This window comes from Trichosurus vulpecula, chromosome 3 (genome assembly GCF_011100635.1).
Source record: "Trichosurus vulpecula isolate mTriVul1 chromosome 3, mTriVul1.pri, whole genome shotgun sequence".
Lineage (NCBI taxonomy): Eukaryota > Metazoa > Chordata > Mammalia > Diprotodontia > Phalangeridae > Trichosurus > Trichosurus vulpecula.
In genome coordinates, this window is record NC_050575.1 from 316,737,645 (window position 1) to 316,757,848 (window position 20,204).

The 20,204-nt window shown below is 35.8% G+C and overlaps 1 protein-coding gene across 4 annotated transcripts in view; it reads right to left on the reverse strand.

The window, feature by feature from the left end:
• GFPT1 (glutamine--fructose-6-phosphate transaminase 1) overlaps positions 1 to 20,204 on the reverse strand; it is a 74,270-nt gene that overhangs the window by 9,537 nt on the left and 44,529 nt on the right. For all 4 annotated transcript variants that reach the window (XM_036750318.1, XM_036750315.1, XM_036750317.1 and 1 more), the window contains 2 exons: positions 16,414 to 16,534; positions 15,763 to 15,920 (listed from right to left, as the gene is read on the reverse strand). In XM_036750318.1, coding sequence (XP_036606213.1) covers positions 15,763 to 15,920; positions 16,414 to 16,534 — 279 coding nt within the window. The remainder of the gene's footprint in view (positions 1 to 15,762; positions 15,921 to 16,413; positions 16,535 to 20,204) is intronic.

The following is a 20,204-nucleotide window of genomic DNA, read 5'->3' on the forward strand; positions in this document are numbered from 1 at the left end:
AGACCCAACCTTCAACTGGAAATAATAAAGTACTTAGCATAGTACCTGGCACCCACAGTAGGGATAAATAAATTTTTTTAAGTGATAAAAGCACTACTTATCCCCACAAGGTGTTTGGTTTCTAGTCTAGAACTCCCCTCTAGTCCTGCATCTCTTGTGGCTTAAAAGACTAGCCTACTGACATCTAAAATACATGTACAAAAAAATTTTATCATCTACCCCAATAAAGTATCACTCAGCTTCTCCACTGAAATCAACAGCATTCCTTACCTTCACAATCAGTCATTTTTACAACATTCACAAAAAACTGATCTTGTCACTATACTATGATTTGTTTAAAATCTTTTCCAGGGAGATTCTTTCCAGGATTCTTCTGGTACTATTATTCAACCTCACATGAATAACAAGATGTAGGTATCAAGTGGTAGGTTTGATAAAGCTCAGTCAGTGCTCAATTCTATCACAGAAAGATATATACTACAGGACAAGTAATAGAATTCTTTGTATGTTGATTACCAGTATTATCTTCATTCTCATTCTGTGGAATATGGATAACTGTTTCTGCCTCATAAGGTCCAAATCTACCAAGGAAAAAAAATCTCATACTTAGTAGAAAGATTCAGTGTTGCTTGTCCTTCTTCTTTACACAAGGCACAATCCTGTAAGTACAATGTCAGGAGTGCTAAGGTTCAGAAGAAGCAGAGGCTAGTGAGAAAAACTAAGCTATGCTGGGGAAAAGAGAAGAATCAAAGAATGGAAAAAACTACTATTTGAGGTGGCTAGGATGAGAATAAGTGATAAAGAGAAGCTCAATATTTATTTTGTTTCTGTTCCCTCTGAGGTGAATGACTTTGGATTAGAAAGGACAGTATAAGTATTCCTCACAGGAAACTGATACCAGGAAAAGTAAGGAGACAGTAAAGAGAACACCTAACTGTTGTTGATGAGTTCAAAACTATCTTTTGCTAAAACTTTAATCAGTGTCCTTATGGTCTCTCTTAATCTAAGTTATACATTCCTGACATTTCAATATTGCTCATTCATTGCTACCAAATATACTTGATTTAGGCAAAATCTGAGTGATAAAGATTTTATAACTAAGATCATGGATCCCTAGTAACATATGCCACAATGTTAAGTGATGCTAAGTACATCAATAGAACAGATTCTTCTGTTGGTTCATTTGCTTTCTATGTTAAACCTAACAATACTGTTAATTTTTCTCATCGCTAACTACCTACTTTAAATCAAGAAAACCTGTTCACCATTTCTATGGTCTTATACATGTATATACATTCACATTTTTTTCAGTTCATTTACATTTCATTCAGTTGTAATGTCTTTAAGCTATAGCCTTCTTTTTCCTTTAAAAGGCTTCAAACTTCTTGTGTCACAATGGTGGAGTGAGGAAGGAATCCTCTGAAGCGCTCCCAAATTCCCCTCCCAACTAGAAAACGGCCTCAGAATTAGTCTAGGAGCAGGGAAGCAGCTTACCAGCCCAGCAGCAAAGGTCTATCTCACTAGGGTGGGAGGAGAGAGAAGTCTAAAAGAAGCAGCAGCAACAGCTAGCCTCACAGCAGGGACCCTGCAGAAAGACTGGGCAATCCACCAGCAACATCCTACCTTCCTGCAAACCAACAGCCCCCTAGGTAAGTGCACAGTCTCTGCAGTGTAGCAAGGCCCCACCGCAGGGACCTCACCTCTAGCACCAGCTACCAGGGAAGCCTTGATCCCATTGCTGACCAGTAGTAAAGCCCACCCTGGGGCTGGCCAATGGCAAAATCCCACCCCTGGGCCTACCATCAGAGTCCCTGTTTCCAAAGCAATCCAGAAGCAGGGCCCCATCCCTGGGGAAGACCAGCAACAAGATCCCTCCTCCAGGGCCAGCCACCAGAAAGACTCTGTTACCATAATAACCCAGTAGCACGGTCCCACCTCTGGAGCAGGCCAGCAGTTAAACCCCAGGCCCACGGGAGGTCAACAGGGAGGTCCCACCACCAGTAACGGCAAAAAGGGAAGCCCACCCTCCAAAGAAAGCAAGCAGCTTTGTATTTGTATCCCTGAAAGCCCAGTGAAAGCCAGAAGTAAGACCCAGAGCCCTAGCACAAAAAGCTTGGGACAGTGCAGGATCAGAGCCCAACCCTCACATGAAACCATCAGGTCACAATAAAGGCAATAATGAGCAAAAAACAAAGAAACTGACCATAGAAAGTTGCTGTGATGGCAGGGAAAAATCAAAGCATAAACTTCAAAGAGGACAATAGTATCTTAATGACTACATGCAAAGCCTCAAAGAAAAATGTAATTTGGTCTCAAGCCTAAAAAGAATTCCTGGAAGAGCTTAAAAAGGATTTTTAAAAGCAAATTAGAGAAGGAAAAGAAAAACTGGGAAAAAGGAGTAATACAAGAGAATCGTGAAAAAAAGAGTCAATGGCACAGCTGAAAAAGTATACAAAAATTTACTGACGAAAATAACTCCTCAAAAAATAGAATTGGCCAAATGGAAAAGGAAGTACAAAAACTCTCTGAGGAAATTCCTTAAAAATTAGAATTGAACAAGTGAAACTAATGACTCTATAAGACATCAAGATACAATAAACAGAAAAGGAAAAAATGTGAATTTTTTCCCTGGAAAAACAACTGGCATAAAAAAATAAATCCAGGAGAGATAAATAACAATTATTGGACTACCTAAAAGCCATGATTTGCCCCCCTCCTAAAAAAAAGCCTGGACAAAATTTTTCAATAAATTATCAAAGAAAACTGCCCTGATATATTAGAACTAGATGGCAAAATAGAAATTAAAAGAACCCACCAATCACCAGAAAAAGATTCCAAAATGAAAACTCCCAGGAACATCATAGCCAAATTCCAGAGCTTACGTATCAAGGAGAAAGTATTGCAAGTGGTCAAAAAGAAACAATTCAGATATCATGGAACTACAGTCAGGATTATACAGGATTTTGCAGCTTCCACATTAAAGAACTGGAGGGCTTAGAATATGATATACAGGAAGGCAAAGGAGTTAGGATTACAACCAAGAATCATCTACCCAGCAAAACTAAATATAATCTTTCAGGGAAAAGAAATAGATATTCAATGAAATAGAGGACTTTCAACCATTTCTAAGTAAAAGACCAGGGCTGAATAAAAAATCTGACTTCCAAATACAAGACTCAAGGGAAACATAAAAAGTTTAAAAAGAAACAAAGAAAAAACATAAGAAATTCAATAACGTTAAACTGCTTATATTTCTACATGGCAAGATAATATTTGTAACTTAATTTTATTATTATAAGAGCAATTAGAAAGAGTATATATATGTATATATAGATAGATATAGATATATATGTGTAGATAGAAGGATATGAGGTGACTTTGATGGGATGAAACAAAAAAAAATGGGGTGAGAAAGAAAATTACACTAAAAGAAAAGGGAAGGGGAGACTGAATGGGGTAAATTAGCCCACATAAAAGAGGTATGAAAGAGCTATTGTAATTCAGGGGAAGATGGGAGGACAGGGGTGGTGAGCAAAGGTTTAAACCTTGCTCTCATCAAAATTGGTTCAATGAGGGAAGTAAAAAGGGACAGGGATAGTAGAAGGGAAAGGGGGAACTGATAAAAGGGAAGACAGATTGGGGAAGGCAGTGGTCAGAAATAAAACACTTGTGGGGGGGGTTGGGGAATAAGCAAGTGAAAAATAGCATGGAGGGAAATACATAGTTATCATAACTATAAAAGTGAATGGGATGAACTCACCATAAAATGGAAGTAGAGAGCAGAATGGTTTAAAAACCAGAATCCTACAATATGTTGTTTACAAGAAATGCATATGTAGCAGAGAGATACACACAGAGTAAAGGTAAAAGGCTGCAGCAGAATCTATTATGCTTCAGCTGAAGCAAAGGACGCAGGGGTGGCAATCATGATCTCAGACAAAGCAAAAGCAAAAATAGATCAAATTTTAAAAGACAAAGAAGGAAATTGATCTTGCTGAAAGGTACCATAGACAATGAAGTCTTATCAATCCTAAATATATATGCATCAAATGGTATAGCATCTAAATTTCTGAAGGAGAAGTTGAATGAATTACAGGAAGAAATAGATAATAAAACTATAGTAGTAGAGGATCTCAACTTTCCCCTCTTAGAATTAGAAAAAATTTAACCAAAAAATAAACAAGAAAGAAGTTAAGAAGGCGAATAAAAATCTGGAAAAAGTTAAGATATGACAGATCTCTGGAAAAAAATGAATGGAAATAAAAAGGAATATGCCTCTTTCTCAGCAATACATGGCACCTACACAAGAACTGATGATGTATTAGAACGTAAAAACTTCACAACCAAATGCAGAAATAGTAAACATATCCTTTTCAGATAAAAATGCAATAAAAATTACATCCAATAATAAACAATGGAAAGAGTGATTAAAAATTAATTGGAAATTATATAATCTAATCCTGAAAAACAAGTGGGTCAAAGCACTAATAGAAACAATCAATAATTTCATTAAAGAAAATGACAACAATGAGACAACATACCAAAATTTATAGGATGCAACCAAAGTAGTGCTTAGGGGAACATTTATATCTCTAAGTATTTAGATCAATAAAATAAAAAAAACAAATCAATGAATTGGACATGCAACTAAAAAAACTAGAAAAAGAACAAATTACAAATCCCCAATTAAACACCAACTTGGACATCCTGAAAACCAAAGGAGAGATTAATAAAACTGAAAGAAAAACACTGAACTAATAAATAAAACGAGAAGCTGGTTTTATGAAAAAAAAAACACAATAAAATAGATAAACCATTGGTTAACTGGATTTTAAAAGTTAAGAAGAAAACCAAATTACCAATATCAAAAAAGAAAGGGGTGAACTCACCACCAATGAAGAGGAAATTAAGAAAACTGGTAGGAGCTATTATGCCCAATTACATGCCAATAAATTTGACAATCTAAATGAAATGGATGAATATCTACAAAAATATAAATTACCTAGATTAACAGAAGAAATAAATACTTAAATAATCCAATCTCAGAAAAAGAAATTGAACATGCCATGAATGAACTTCCTAAGAAAAAATCCCCAGGACCAGATAGATACAAAAGTGAATTCAACCAAATATTTAAAGAATTAATCCCAATACTATATAGATTATTTGGAAAAATAGGCAGAGTCCTACCAAATTCTTTTTATGACACAAATATGGTGCTGATACCAAAACCGAAAATAGAGAAAGAAAATTATAGATCAATTTTCCTAATGAATATTGATGCAAAACTTTTAAATAAAAGACTGGCAAAGAGATTACAGCAATATTGCACTGAGCATACAATAAGACCACATGGCAATTATACCAGGAATGCAGGGCAGATTCACACTATCAGCATAAACAGAAATCATAGGATTATCTTGATAGACGCAGAAAAAGGTCTTTGGCAAAATACAGCACACATTCCTATTGAAAATAAAAGAGAACACAGGACTAAATGGAGCTTACCTTTAAATGATAAGAAATATTTATCTAAAACCATGAGCAAGCATTATCTGTAATGGGGATCAGGGGTGAAGCAAAGATGCCCATTATCACATCTATTACTTAATATTGCACTAGAAATGTTAGCTATAGCAATAAAAGAAAAAGTAATTAAAGGAATTAGAATAGGCAATGAAGAAACAAAACTATCTCTTTGCAGATGATATGATGTTACACTTAGGAAATCCTAGAGAATCAACTAAAAAACTACTTGAAATTATTAACTTTAGCAAAGCTAAACTCACATAAATCATCAGTATTTCTATATATTACCAACAAAGTCTAGCAAGAGAGAGAGAGAAATTCCATTTAAAATTACTGTAGATAACATAAAAAACTTGGGGAGTCTACCTGCCAAGATAAATCCAGGAACTATATGAGCACAACTATAAAACACACTTTTCACACAAATAAAGTCAGATCTAAACAACTGGAAAAGTATTAATAGCCCATGGGTAGGCTGAGCCAATATAATAAAAACGACAATTCTACCTAAATTAATTTATTCAACGCCATGCCAATAAAACTATCATAAAATTATTTTATAGAGCTAGAAAAAACAACAAAATTCATCTGGAATAACAAAAGCTCAAGGACATCAAGGAAACAATGAAAAAAAACGCAAAAGAAGGTGGTGTAGCCATATCAGATCTCAAACTGTATTATAAAGCAATAATTATCCAAACAATCTAGTAATGGCTAAGAAATAGAGTGGTGGATCAGTGAAATATATTAGGTACAAATTACACTGTAGTAAGTGACCATAGTAATCTAGTATATGATAAAACCCAAAGATCCAAGCTTTGGGAACAAAAACTCATTTTTCAACTAAAACTGCTGGGAAAACTGGAAAACGTATGGCAGAAACTAGGTATAGATCAACATTTCACACTGTATACCATGATAAGGTCAAAATAGGCACAAGATTTACGCATAAAATGATAGCATAGAATAGTTTATCTGTCAGATTTATGGGAAATGAAAGAATTTAGAACCAAAGAAAATATAGAGACCATTACAAAATGTAAAATAGATAATTGTGAGAACATAAAATTAAAAATTTTTTGCACAAACAAAACCAATGCAATCAAAATTATAAGGAACAGAGAAAACTGGGGGGAAATTTTTGTAACTAAAGGCCTCTTATCTCTGATAAAAGATTCATTCCTCAAATATATAGAGAACTGAGTTAAATTTATAAAAATGCAAGTCATTCTCCAACTGATAAATGGTCAAAGGATATGAACAGGCAGTTTTCAGACAAAGAAATCAAACTTATCTCTAGTCATATGGAAAAATGCTCTTAATCACTACTAATCAGAGAAATGCAAGTTAAAATAACTCTGAGGTACCACCTCACATCTATCAGAGTGGCTAATATAACAAAAAAAAGGAAAATGCTGGATGTTGGAAGGGATGAGGGAAAACTGGGATACTAATGCACTGTTGGTGGAGTTGTGAACTTATCCAACCATTCTGGAAAGCAGTTTGGAACTATGCCCAAATGGCTATAAAACTGCATACACTGTGATGCAGCAATACCACTGTTAGGTCTATATCCCAAAGATACCTCAAAAAAGGGGAAAAGACTTATTTGTACAAAAATATTTATAGCAGCTCTTTTCGTGGTGGCTAAGAATTGGAAATCAAAAGGATGTCCATCAATTGGAGAATGGCTAAACAAGCTGTGGTATATAATTGTAATGGAATATTGTTGTGCTACAAGAAATGACTGGAAAGACATACATAAACTGATGCATAGTGAAGTGAAGAGAACCAAGAGAACATTGTACACAGTAACAGCAATATTGTTCAATGAATAATTGTGAATGACTTAGCTATTCTCAGCAATACAACAATCCAAGACAATCCCAAAGGACTAATGGACTAATTATGAAGATACTAAGCCGCCTTCAGAGAAAGAACTAATATAGACTGAAGCATGCTATTTTTCATTTTCTTTCTTTTTTTTCTTTTATTCAAGTCTTCTTGTACAAAATGACTAAATAACTATATAACTGCACATATCTAACCTGTATCTGATTGCTGACCATCTAAGGAAGGGGGGAAGAGACACAGGTATGGAATTTAGAATTCAAAACTTTAAATAAAAATTGTTTTTAATCTTTTAAAAAAGGGCTTTAAAACATCTTCTCCATCCAGCCCCCTAAAATCAGACCAACATAACCTCTGAGCCTTAGCTTTCTTTCTTATAAACTGAGGGAGCTGAACCAGATAATCACTATGGTTCACTGTGGCTTCCAAGTAAAATCAAAATATATACTTAAGTACTTTAGTATAAGGACAAGAGTTCAGTTGGAAAGGAAGACTATGATCCATGCACTGACAAAGAAAGGAGAACATCCTACCAATAGGTAACAGTCACTAAGATCTAGATTGAGTAAAATATTTGGATAGAATTAACAAGGAAAAGAGGATGCTGAAAGTCTGAAAGTGGCAGTTTGAAGGAAGAAGTAATCTAACTTCCTTCCTGGAAGCAGTGAGTTGGAGAGCATGAGAGAAAGTACTAGGAAGAGTATGGAGAACATGAGAGAAAGTATGGAGAACATGAAAGGACAGCCAGCCAGGGATATGGTGTCATCCAGGAAGACCCTGGTCTCTGAGCAGCAAAGATAGGATCATGAGATCAACCTGACAACAAAAAGCACAGTATGGATCACCAATTCTTAAAATAAATAACAAAAGATTGCAAAATACATTGTTTTTTAACTATACCTAGTATAGGAATTTATATTCTAGAATGAAAAAAATCAATGTAAAGGCAATGAAGTCATGTGGAGGATCACTCTAAGATATATTCTAAACACAATCAAGGTTAAAAAAGAATACAAAGAAGAATTAGGAAGAAGTACAAAATTTGGATTCTGAGGATCTTTATTCAAGTCCAGTTTTACTACTTACTATTTGTGTTGGACAAGGAAAAAAATCTCACTAAACCTCAGTTATCTCATTTATAAAATAAGGGGGTTACACTAAAGACATCTGAAGATTCCTTTTAGCTTTAAATGCTATGACCCAGACAGGTGACTCTAGTTTCTTAAACCCATGAATAAAATATTATGCTAAAGACAAAATTATCCACTGTTTAATGAACGGTGGCATTTCCACGCAACACTGAATCTTAATTATAAATGCTTGGTGAACTCAGTAACTTTATCTCACATAATTCCATTCTAATCAGAGTCTGGATTCCACATCTTCTCATTAATTAACAATGTATGATGGGACCAAATGTTGAATTTTATAGGAAATTTGCGGTTCAGGAAGGGTCTTATGAAACAGGAACTCTACTGCAGTGCCACTGCATCAATGTGGATGAGCTTCCTACTTTCATGATTAGGCAGCTGGCACATAGTGGATCCAGCACTGGGCCTGGAGTCATCAAGACAAGTTTAAATCTGGCTTCAGGTGCTCACCAGCTGGGTTATCCTTGGAAAGTCGCTTAGCCTCTGTTTCCTCATTTATACAATGAAAAGTACCTACCTCACAGCATTATTGTGAGGATCAAACAAGAAAATAATTATAAAGAGCTTAGCACAGTGCCTGGCACATAAGGGCCACTTAATAAGTGCTTGCTCCTTCCCACAATGTTATGAACAAAGGTAAACTTGAGATCTAATTTCCTGAACAAAGTTTTCTTTGCAACACTTTTCCAAGAATCTTGAGGCCAATACCCAAAGCTTGTAAATTACTTATTGTTTAGTAGTAATTCAGCTACAGAATGACACCCCAAACACAAACAATTTAAGTGTTGTAATTATCACTAAGAAAATACAGGAGTTTGGAGGCTATTATTAATAGAAAGTTCAATTTTTATTCTTTTTTTCCTCATCTATAAAATGGGGATAATATTGATTATACTACCTATGTCATAGTGTTCGTGAGGAAAGTACTTTTGAAAACTGTCAAAATCCATAACCAGCATGAGCCAATATTAGCAAAATTCACTGTACAGCTCTCTACTTGGCTAATTACTGACAAAGCTGAGTAGAAGCCTGGTCTCTGGACCACAGAACAGAATGCTTTTTTCTAGGATACCAAAAAGCCACAATAGCAATTCCCTTAATTTCTTCCTTTACCTTTTGAAATCTGAAACTCTAAACACAAGAATTCATTAGACGTTCTATTTTTAGCTAAAGAGAAACCTTATGTATTTGTCTGGTAAGTCCCCTATCTATACTACATCCTGTTACAATGCCAGATTTGTGACTTGGTCAAGACTTCATCATCCATTTCTTCAATCTGGCTGGACACATGTAACATACATCACTTTCTATTTCTCCTTCCTCTAATCCTTACCCAAATGTTCCCCATCATGCTCCCTCAGTTGCATTCATCAGTTTTGGTCCAAGTGAATGGATCTTTTCTTGATAAACAGCATTGCCCTGCCATCCTTCCTTCCTGAGCTGCTCCCTTTGAACAATGTCTACCCTTTCATTCCAATGTTTCAGTATTAAATCTATACTGCCAAGTCTTAAAGATAAAATAATATCATACATTCCTAATATACAAAGTTTCTTTTGTTCATTACTCATAACCTGTCCACTTATGTTTAGACATCTAAGGAGATAAGTAACAGTTTCTTCCCTTTACCCAAGCTATTTTCCCCAACAAATTGCTAAATACCTTATTTTTGCTCTTTGTAGGTCATAACTTTTCTCCGTATCTCACTAAGCAAGATATAATTCTCCTGAATCCTTTTTTTCAGTTTGTAACACTGTTGATCATATTCTCAAAATAAGTCATGTTCCAAAAGCTAAGTCCTCCATTCTGAACAAAAGAATTAATTATTACTAAGTGATTTGTACAGAGTACTATGCTACGTGATGGGAATACAAACAAAAAAGTCTGTCAGTCTCTGCTCTCAAGGAGCTCACATTCTAATGGGGGAGATAAAGGATATGGCAGGCTTCAGCTGCAAGGCAAGTGAAAAGGTCCTGAGGGTACAGTGGGGCAAAGAAGATTTTAATGCCTCTTCTTTAATGTCATTCCCAATGAGAAAAATCCTATCAGCTTGTGATACTGAATTATTTGACAGTACCAAGGGCTTCAGTGGCAAGAATTTTCTTTTCAGGGCCTTCAATAGCTGTATCTACAACACTCACAGGAGGAGTGGTCAGACCACATCTCCACAAGGGTGGCTTTCTTGAACAATACAGGGCCCAGGATGAAAGCAGGACCAGTGGTCTGGGCAGTGCTGCCACATCCAAGGCTCTTGGCTTCTGGGTTCTTGGCGACCTCCTATGTCCCTCTAAGGGTTCCTTGTTGCCTAAGGTCTGCTAGGTTACCTGTCCTATAAGTGGCATCTAGATCGTGGGGATTACTGGTGCCTTCTGCAAAGAGTTTGTTTCCCTAGATAATGGCCTTGGGGACAGACTGGAAGTGGTCTGGGAGGTTGTCCCAGGACTCTTTTGATTAACTAAATTATCTTTGCCATCTTTTCACACACATAGCCCCCTCCCTCATATTCTCCTGAATATCCCTATCATGAAATACTAAGTAGTAATGCTCTGAAGTCCTTCAATTTACTGTTTTCATAATCCTAGAATTTCATAATCTATAGATCAATATTATTCATTCCATAAATCACCAGAAAATTTATAATCAGGGTTAACAATTCTCTCTCTCCTTAAATAACCAATGTCACTGTATTTACCTCTCCCCTGTGTATTTTTCACACACTAAACTTGCATTACAGGAATTTACATATACCTTATCTACCTGCTCCTACACACATAATTAGAAACTCTTTTACTGTATAGTCTATGCTGTTTTTTCATAGTTTTATTCCCAGTGCATAAAAGAGTGTACTATATAGAGCAGATGTTCAATAAATGTGATAGGTATGGAAATTATTATCTGAAATAGATATTAGCCAATGTTTTCAACATAACTTTCTAAACACAATTTTTCAACATTTAACAGTCTCTTCCTAGATATTCTTTCCTACTACGACAATGCTCTCAATTCTTTTTACCCTCTGGCTCTAGAATATCAGGGCAGCTCTCCTTGACAATTTCTTGAAAGATGGTATCTAGGCTCTTTTTTTGATCATGGCTTTCAGGTAGTCCAAGAATTTTTAAATTATTTCTCCTGGATCTATTTTCCAGGTCAGTGGTTTTTCCAATGAGGTATTTCACATTGTCTTCCATTTTTTCATTCCTTTGGTTCTGTTTTATAATATCTTGATTTCTCATAAAGTCACTAGCTTCCACTTGCTCCAATCTAATTTTTAAGGTAGTATTTTCTTCAGTGGTCTTTTGGACCTCCTTTTCCATTTGGCTAATTCTGCCTTTCAAGATATTCTTCTCCTCATTGGCTTTTTGGAGCTCTTTTGCCATTTGAGTTAGTCTATTTTTTAAGGTATTGTTTTCTTCAATATTTTTTTCAGTATTTTTTGGGGTCTCCTTTAGCAAGTCATTGACTTGTTTTTCGTGGTTTTCTTGCATCATTCTCATTTCTCATCCCAGTCTTTTCTCTACTTCTCTAACTTGCTTTTCCAAATCCTTTTTGAGCTCTTCCATGGCCTGAGACCAGTTCATGTTTTTCTTGGAGGCTTTTGACGTAGGCTCTTTGACTTTGTTGACTTCTCCTGGCTGTATGTTTTGGTCTTCTTTGTCACCAAAGAAAGATTCCAGAGTCTGAGACTGAATATGAGTGCATTTTTGCTGCCTGGCCATGTTCCCAGCCAACTTACTTGACCCTTGAGTTTTTCAGCAGGGTATGACAGCTTGTAGAGCAAAGACTACTTTGTTCCAAGCTTGAGGGGATGTGCCGTTGTTTTCAGAACTATTTCTATACAGTCAGCTCTGCCATACCAGCACTCCGCCTTCCCCCAGAACCGCTAACCGGGACCTGACAAAAATATTAAGCAGGGTCTGCACTCCTGCTCTGATCCGCCACTTAATTCCTCCCACCAGGTGGGCCTGGGGCCGGAAGTAACTGCGGTTGTAGTTCTGTAGCTGCCCCACCTCCGCTGCCACCGGGGCAGTAGCCGAACCCTGAACTCCTTCCACTCCTTCCACTCCCACAGCCTTTCCCACTAACCTTCTCTGTTGTCTTTGGTCTTTGTGGGTTGAGAAGTCTGGTAACTGCCACAGCTCACTGATTCAGGGCGGCTAAGGCCTGTTCCGCCGCTCCTGGTCTGGTTGGTCCTGCCTCCGCCCATGCTGAGCTCCACTCCCCTCCGCTCTGTGCACGATAGACCTCACCCAGAGACCATCCAGGCTGTCCTGGGCTGGATCCCTGCTTCCCTTTGCTATTTTGTAGGTTCTGCAGTTCTAGAATTTGTTCAGAGCCATTTTTTATAGGTTTTTGGAGGGACCTGAAAGGTAGCTTACACAAGTCCCTGTTTTCCAGCCGTCATCTTTCAATGCTCTCAATTCTCTTACTTATCTAATCAGTTTCTTCTCAGTCTCCTTTGCTCCATCCATTTTTTGCTCACTAACCATAGATATTCCCCAAGGATCTACCTTGGCCCCTCTTCTTATCTCTCAACACTTCTTTGGTGATCCAGCTCCTCCAATAGAGTCACTTCTATACAAATGACTTAAAAAAATACATATACACACATGCATGCATACATACACATATAAATATATACACACTATACACACATATACACAATACACCAGTGTATATATATATACACACACATACACATACATACATATATACGTGTATGTATATATATATATGTGTGTGTGTGTGTGTGTATGTGTGTGCGTGTGTGCGTGTGCACACACACACAGTGTCCCTAAAGCCTGGACACATAGGCAATGTGGAGTTATTGCATCAAATTCATGTGAATCTTGCAAAGCGCATCAACCTACGCATCACAAATGATGGAAATCATATGGAAGATGTTATTCTTAATATTCCAATTAAATAAAATGTTATTGAAAATTTCATTCATTTCATTTCTTGAAAATATGCATTTTTGCCTATGTGTCCAGACTTTAGGAACACTATATATATAAAATTTAATAATAAAATCTCACCACATCTAATTCTACTTCTCCCACTGCCTATTGTACATCTCCATCTTGATGTGTCACTATCACAACATTTGTCCCCTCTAAACCCACTCTTCTTTCAAATCTGTCTGTTCCTGATGGTAGCATCATCATTGTAGTCACCTAGGTTCAAAACCTTACATTCAACTTTGCCTCTTCTCTCTCACTCACTCCTTAATATTTGATTAATTGCCAAGTCTTGTTAATTTTAATCTTACAACAAATTTCCCACCCATCCTCTCAACTGATAAGGCCACCACTCTAGTTCAGATCCTCATTGCTATTAATCTGGAATACTGTAATAACCTTCTATTTGGCTTCACCACCTATAGTCTCTCCCCCAACCAATCCATCCTTCACGTAGTTGCAAATACAATCTTCCTAAGACACAGGTCTAGCCATGTAATTTCCTAGCTGTAAAACCTCCAGAGGCTCTCTATGGCAACAAAAATACAAATTTCTTGATCTGCCATTTATGGCCTTCCAAGCTCCAATCTATATTACTAGCCTTATTTTCTGTTACCTTTCTCCCTACCTCAAACACTCTTAAGCTCCGATTCAACAAGACTACTAATGGTTCCATGAATTGAGTATGCCACCTCCCACATCTCTACACATTTCCTCAGCAAGTGCCCCTTATACCTACAATGTACTCCCTCCTCAAACAGAATCCTCATTTTTCTTCAAGGTTCAGCTCAGTTGCCATCTCTTCTGTTCTGCCTTCCTTTATCCACCCAACTAAAAACATTTTCTCCTTTAAATATTCCTGGAAATACAAGTCATTCCCCAATTGAGAAATGGTCAAAGGATACGAACAGGCAGTTTTCAGAGGAAGAAAAAAGATATCCAATAGTTATATGAAAAAATGCTCTAAATCAAATCACTATTATTAGAGAAATGCAAATCAAAACAACTCTTAGGGACCACACCTTACCTGTCAGGTTGCTAACATAGCAAAATAGGGAAATGACATAAATGCTGGAGAGGATGTGGGAAAACTGGAACACTGCTGCATTGTTGGTAGAGTTGTGAACTTATCCAGTCAGTCTGGAGAGCAATTTGGAACTATGCCCAAAGGGCTATAAAAATGTGTATACCCTTTGGCCCAGTAATACCACTTCTAGGGCTATATCCCAAAGAGATCACACAAGTGGGAAATGGACTTGTATGTACAAAAATATTTATAGCAGCTCTTTTTGTGGTGGCAAAGAATTAGAAATCAAGGGGATGCCTATCAATCAAGGAATGGCTAAACAAATTGTGGTATATGAACGTAATGGAATACTATTGTGCAATAAGAAATGACAGACTTCATTACAACCTGGAAGACTTATATGAACTGATGCTGAGTGAGGGAAGCAGAGCCAGGAGATCATTACACACAATTACAGACAAATGGCCTCTATAAGGACTTTGATAGACTTGACTCCTGTCCTCAAAACAAGGTTCAAAGACAGCTCCAAAAGACTCATGAGGGAAAAAGCTATGCACGTCCAGAGAAAGGATTATGGAGTCTGAATGCAGATTGAGGCAAACTATTTGCTCTCTTTTTTTTCCTTCTTTTTTGGTTTCATTTCTTCTTTCTCATGCTTCATTCCACTAGTTATAATTCTTCTTTACAACTGGACTATTATGTAAATAAGTTCAATGTGAAGGTATATTTAGAACCTACATTGGATTACATGCCATCTTGGAGGAGAGGGGGTAGGAGAGAGAGGGAGAGAAAATTTGGAACCCAAAAACCTGTGGAACTGAATGTTGTAAACTAAAAATAAAAAAAAAATTAAATTTTAATTAAATAAATAAATACTCCTGGAGCGTTTTGTTTGGATCTCTGCCCTCATCTTGCATATTATTATTTATTATAATTCTGTATATGTGTCTTATCTCCTTCCCTGTTGCCTAAATGAACATAAACTCCTTCTGGACAGGGATTATTTTGCATCTCCAGGACACAGAACAGTACAGACAATATTTTCTAAAGTGTACAAGTTTGAGTTTCAAACCCTTGAATCTTACACACTTGTCCTATCTACTTCCCCTAAGACTACACGACTATTATTATTATGCCTTCACATATGTGTTGCCAAAATATTACTTGCTGATCACATATTAAAAGTTTAAGAAACCACAATCTGTTCCTAAAATATTTTGATCATGAGAAAGAGTCAATTCAATTTACCTTTGTGCTGGCCACACCAATCTCTGGACCGGCATTAATATGAACTCCACAATCTGTCTCTCTTGATATGGAGCTGCCAACAGTATTTGTAATTCCTACTGTTAAGGCTCCTCTCTCTTTACAATACCTGAGACACATTAATGTATCTGCTGTCTCTCCTGTTTTAAAAAAAAGTGCAACGAATATATCCTTACATATTATTTTTGTGATATTAAACATTAATGACAATTCACATTCATACACTGATTAAGGACACAAAAGGTTTTATATTCATTAATTCAAAGTAAGTTTCAAGTGAACTGCTTAAATTATTATTCAGTATAAATAAATTATTCCCCTACAGTAAATAATATAATATAAATCATATAAATGTTTTCATTTTTTTTCCTTCTGAATCATCTTAAATTTAGCTTTTTCTTGATGCTATGTCCTTCTAGCATTTTTAAAAACCAATCAAGTTTTGTGCAAAATGGTATCTACACTGTTCATGTCATTAGAAATAACCATTGTACTTTTTTACTATCTTCTACCACCTACATACACTGCAATCGTTAAAAGTGACACCAAGACAAAATTTAAAGTATTCGAATATTTGTCAAATATAAAACTCACATATATCACAAAAACTCCCTAAACACTAAATGAACATACCTGACTGACTGATGAAAAAGCAAACATCATCTCGAAAAACTGGAGTGTTTCTATCCAGAAAGTCACTAGCAAGTTCCACCATAACAGGCAATTCTGTCAACTCTTCAAGAACCTGACGAGTCTGTAAGAGAGATATCAAACAGTCACAAACCCTTCAATATTTTAAATATACCTCTTTTCATTTAAAGACTTTAGAATTTATCAATTTATGAATCTTCTCTTCACTCAAGGCCTAAGCCTACACTTTTTCCCACTCAATCTCAGCAGATAACCTTGTTTCCTAATTTACTGACAATAGGTCTAAAGCTGATAAAAAAAAATCTCTTACCTCCTTTCACCTAATGCTCTCTAATCTCTAAGCAATTCTTTCCTCTTTCCTCCAGTCTTAGAGTGAGAGGAGGCCCTCCTTTCCTCTGTGACCCTGCCTTCCATCAATTGTCTGTTTAATGCTTTCTCAACCTTGGTTCCTTAACTTCTGCCTATAAAAATGGTCATAATGCTCACTATTCTTAAAAACAATTCCCTTAATTCTGCTACCCTCTCAAGTGATGATTCCGCTTCTCTGTTATCCACCACTAAACTTTTCAAAAGTATAGTCTACATTCTCTTCCCATTTCCTTACTCCTCAGTCCCCTGCAATTTGAATTCCACCACTCTAATGAAATTGTTCTTTCCCAAAACATTAATGATCTTATTGCCAAATTCAGGGGATATTTTTTCATTCTTAACCTTTCTTAAAATTTTTTCTTCCCTCAGTTTCTGTGATCATTCATTCATCAGTTATTGAGTAATATGTACAAAGAAGGCAGCAAGATAAAATATTTGAGTTTTGTTTTTGGATATGTGAGGCCTAGACCTTGATTTTTATGGTATAGGGTAGTCATTACCAAATTACAAAATACCATTACCAAACTTTACCAAACTTTTGGAAAAATGTTCCTCTATCAGTAAAAATATCATCTGTACATTTATTTGTAAATTATACATCAATAAAGTAGTATATATTATAAAATACACTAAGAGAAATTTTTAAGAGATTTTAATTTTTACAATTACACAAAATATCTTTCTGCTCACTAAAAAAATTAAAGTTAGTATTATTTTTAATAAGAGTGATGTTTGAATACTTCTCATTATTTTTTAAAATCTTGGTTTAATACTTTGTGATAGAGTGATTTAAAAACTAAGTTCGAAATTCAATTAATTTTTGGCTGTCAAAGCTGAGAAAAACACCTAAGATAAGCAGATCCAAACAGAAGTGCATAATTAGCTGCACTTAATAAATCATACTTATTTTCTAATGCCATCACCAATTATGAAAAGGTTTTTCTTGAAATTCAGTTGCCAAATTTGCAGCTATGCTGGTGTCAATTCTTGCAAACTAAATGGAAGGTACTACTGGTTTATCTTCTTAACAAATTCTTCATTTGGAAAAATTTTAGACAGGTTAGAAAATTATGCCTCCAAACTATGTTTTTTTAAGTGTGAAAAATACAAGAATTTTTATAGAAGATACATTTCTACAACAAGAATTTAGTTTCTAAACATCTTTGCTAATCATGATGCCTTCATATTATCATTAGCTAATATTTGAAGGCAAAATATACACTTAGAGTGATGTTTATTACTAACAACAAGCAATGTATCACTATTTCATATTATCATAATATCGAATTCAAATAATTTTCATTATAACATCGAAAATTTTTTTTAAGCCAACTTCTTGTCTGACCTGATAACTGTTTTTCCTTTGTAATATAGCTGAGGAAGAGACCACACTAGTAAAAGTATCAATTCAGCTATATTCTTGCTCCCTTTTGTTCCCTATTAGTGTTATCTTCAATCTAAAGGACCTTTGAAAGAATCTTTTAAAGCTTCTTGTCAATTTTGAGAAGATTTGTTACATTACAACCAGATGATGTTGTAATAATAAATAATAATAAATCCATCAAATTCCTTCTGCGGAAAATATATGGTCCTGATACCTAAACCAGGTGTTACATAGTACACACAAAAACTACAATATGCCAAAATACACTGAAAGCAAACAAACAAATGTGGTTTCCCCTCCCAACTGCAGGACATTCATTCTTGCCTCAGGCTGCCCCACTGTAGGATATGTGATATGTGTCTTACTACATAGAGGACTCTAATGTCGATCGAGAGAGTCAAGAGAAGGGAAATGTCACAGTGATCTCCCAGTGAGAGAGACCCACGTCAACACCTTCATTTTCCTAATGGATCACTTTGAAGACAATTTCACTATCCTACAATTAAAAATATAAATTCCTTATCCTGGCATTCAAGACTTCACACAACCTAACATTTAGAAAAGAAAGCTAGTTTAGCTTCAACATACTTTTATCACATTTATCAATGTTCTGTTTTCTTATTTACAAAAAAAGCTATTCATGTTCAAAATACATAAAGCAAATTAACCTTCCCTCCTACTCTTCAGTATTAATACATACATTTCACAAAGTTTTACATCTAAGTACAAATTATATGAGGTTTATATGAGCAGTATACAAGAACTTTCCAAGAATGCACAAAACTCTAACAATAACAACAACGGATTTTCCTTCTGGGAAAACTACCATAAAGTTTTTAAATATTTCATCTTAAAAAAATGATCCTCTGATCTTTCCTACTTTTGACATGCATCAATATGCTATTTTGTCATTTACAGATAAGCTCTCCATGCACAAAATACATCAAAAATAAAGTTTTCCCTTTGAATATCTAGGGATCAATAGCTGATGCAACTCTCTGGAATACATATGAATCCAGAGACATATTTTTCAGTGAGCAGAGGGAGAAAAATATCCATGACTGATTAATTACTTTACAACTTTGAATATTTTAAAAATAGCATTACCAAAACAAAGATTAAGTCTGTATTTATGGATGGTTGTTCTTTAAATGGAAAACTTGCATTATATTACAATTGGAACAATGTTTTCTCCCCTCTGCCATGATGCAATGAAATCATAGGGACCACTGGGGCGGCTGCTCCTTCTGGAATGGTCTGAGTACAGTCTTGTCTCTAGCCAGAGGGAAGAACTAGACCACTACTTCTCAGACATTTTTTTTCTAGTCTTCACATCACATTGTTAGGGCAAAACTGCTTGTAAACCATCCACCTGCTCAACTCTACCAAAAACAACCAAAAAACTCAGTAGAATGAATAGGATTGCTTTTGAAGAAACACTAATAAGCTGATATGTGGTTTTCATCAACTGTCATAAGCCAACTATTTAATGGAAACGCTCATTAAAAAAATTAATGCTGTAAGATACCAATTAGTAGCTAACTTCTACTTTTGGACAAAAAAATCCTTTAAGTTTAATGGCCCTGATGGGGTGCTTGGACTCCAGTTCCAAAATCACAACTCTCCCTAGCCTCAAAACACTGTCCTTAGCAGTTTCTCTCTAGCAAAACAGGACAGCATGCCCTAGCAAAATATTTATCTCTCCTGCTAATACAGTGACCAGCTATACCAATAGAATTTATTAGTTTGAACCAGCTGTGTACATGCTGAATTGGCTGTGTGCTGGGTCATAGAGATATTTACTGACCTATCATAAGCATGCTAGACCTAGACATATGTATACTCCCTTACATTTATCTTGTCTGACAAGACCTAGATGGGAACAGTCTGGGTATTTCCCAGTCAGCCCTGACTATCAGTTGACTTAATGACATTTCAGGCCTAAAACCACACCTCCATGTAGCCCCCCTTTGGGCTATTTCCCAGTGAACTCTGGGTAAGATACCTGCGCAGTAGATAC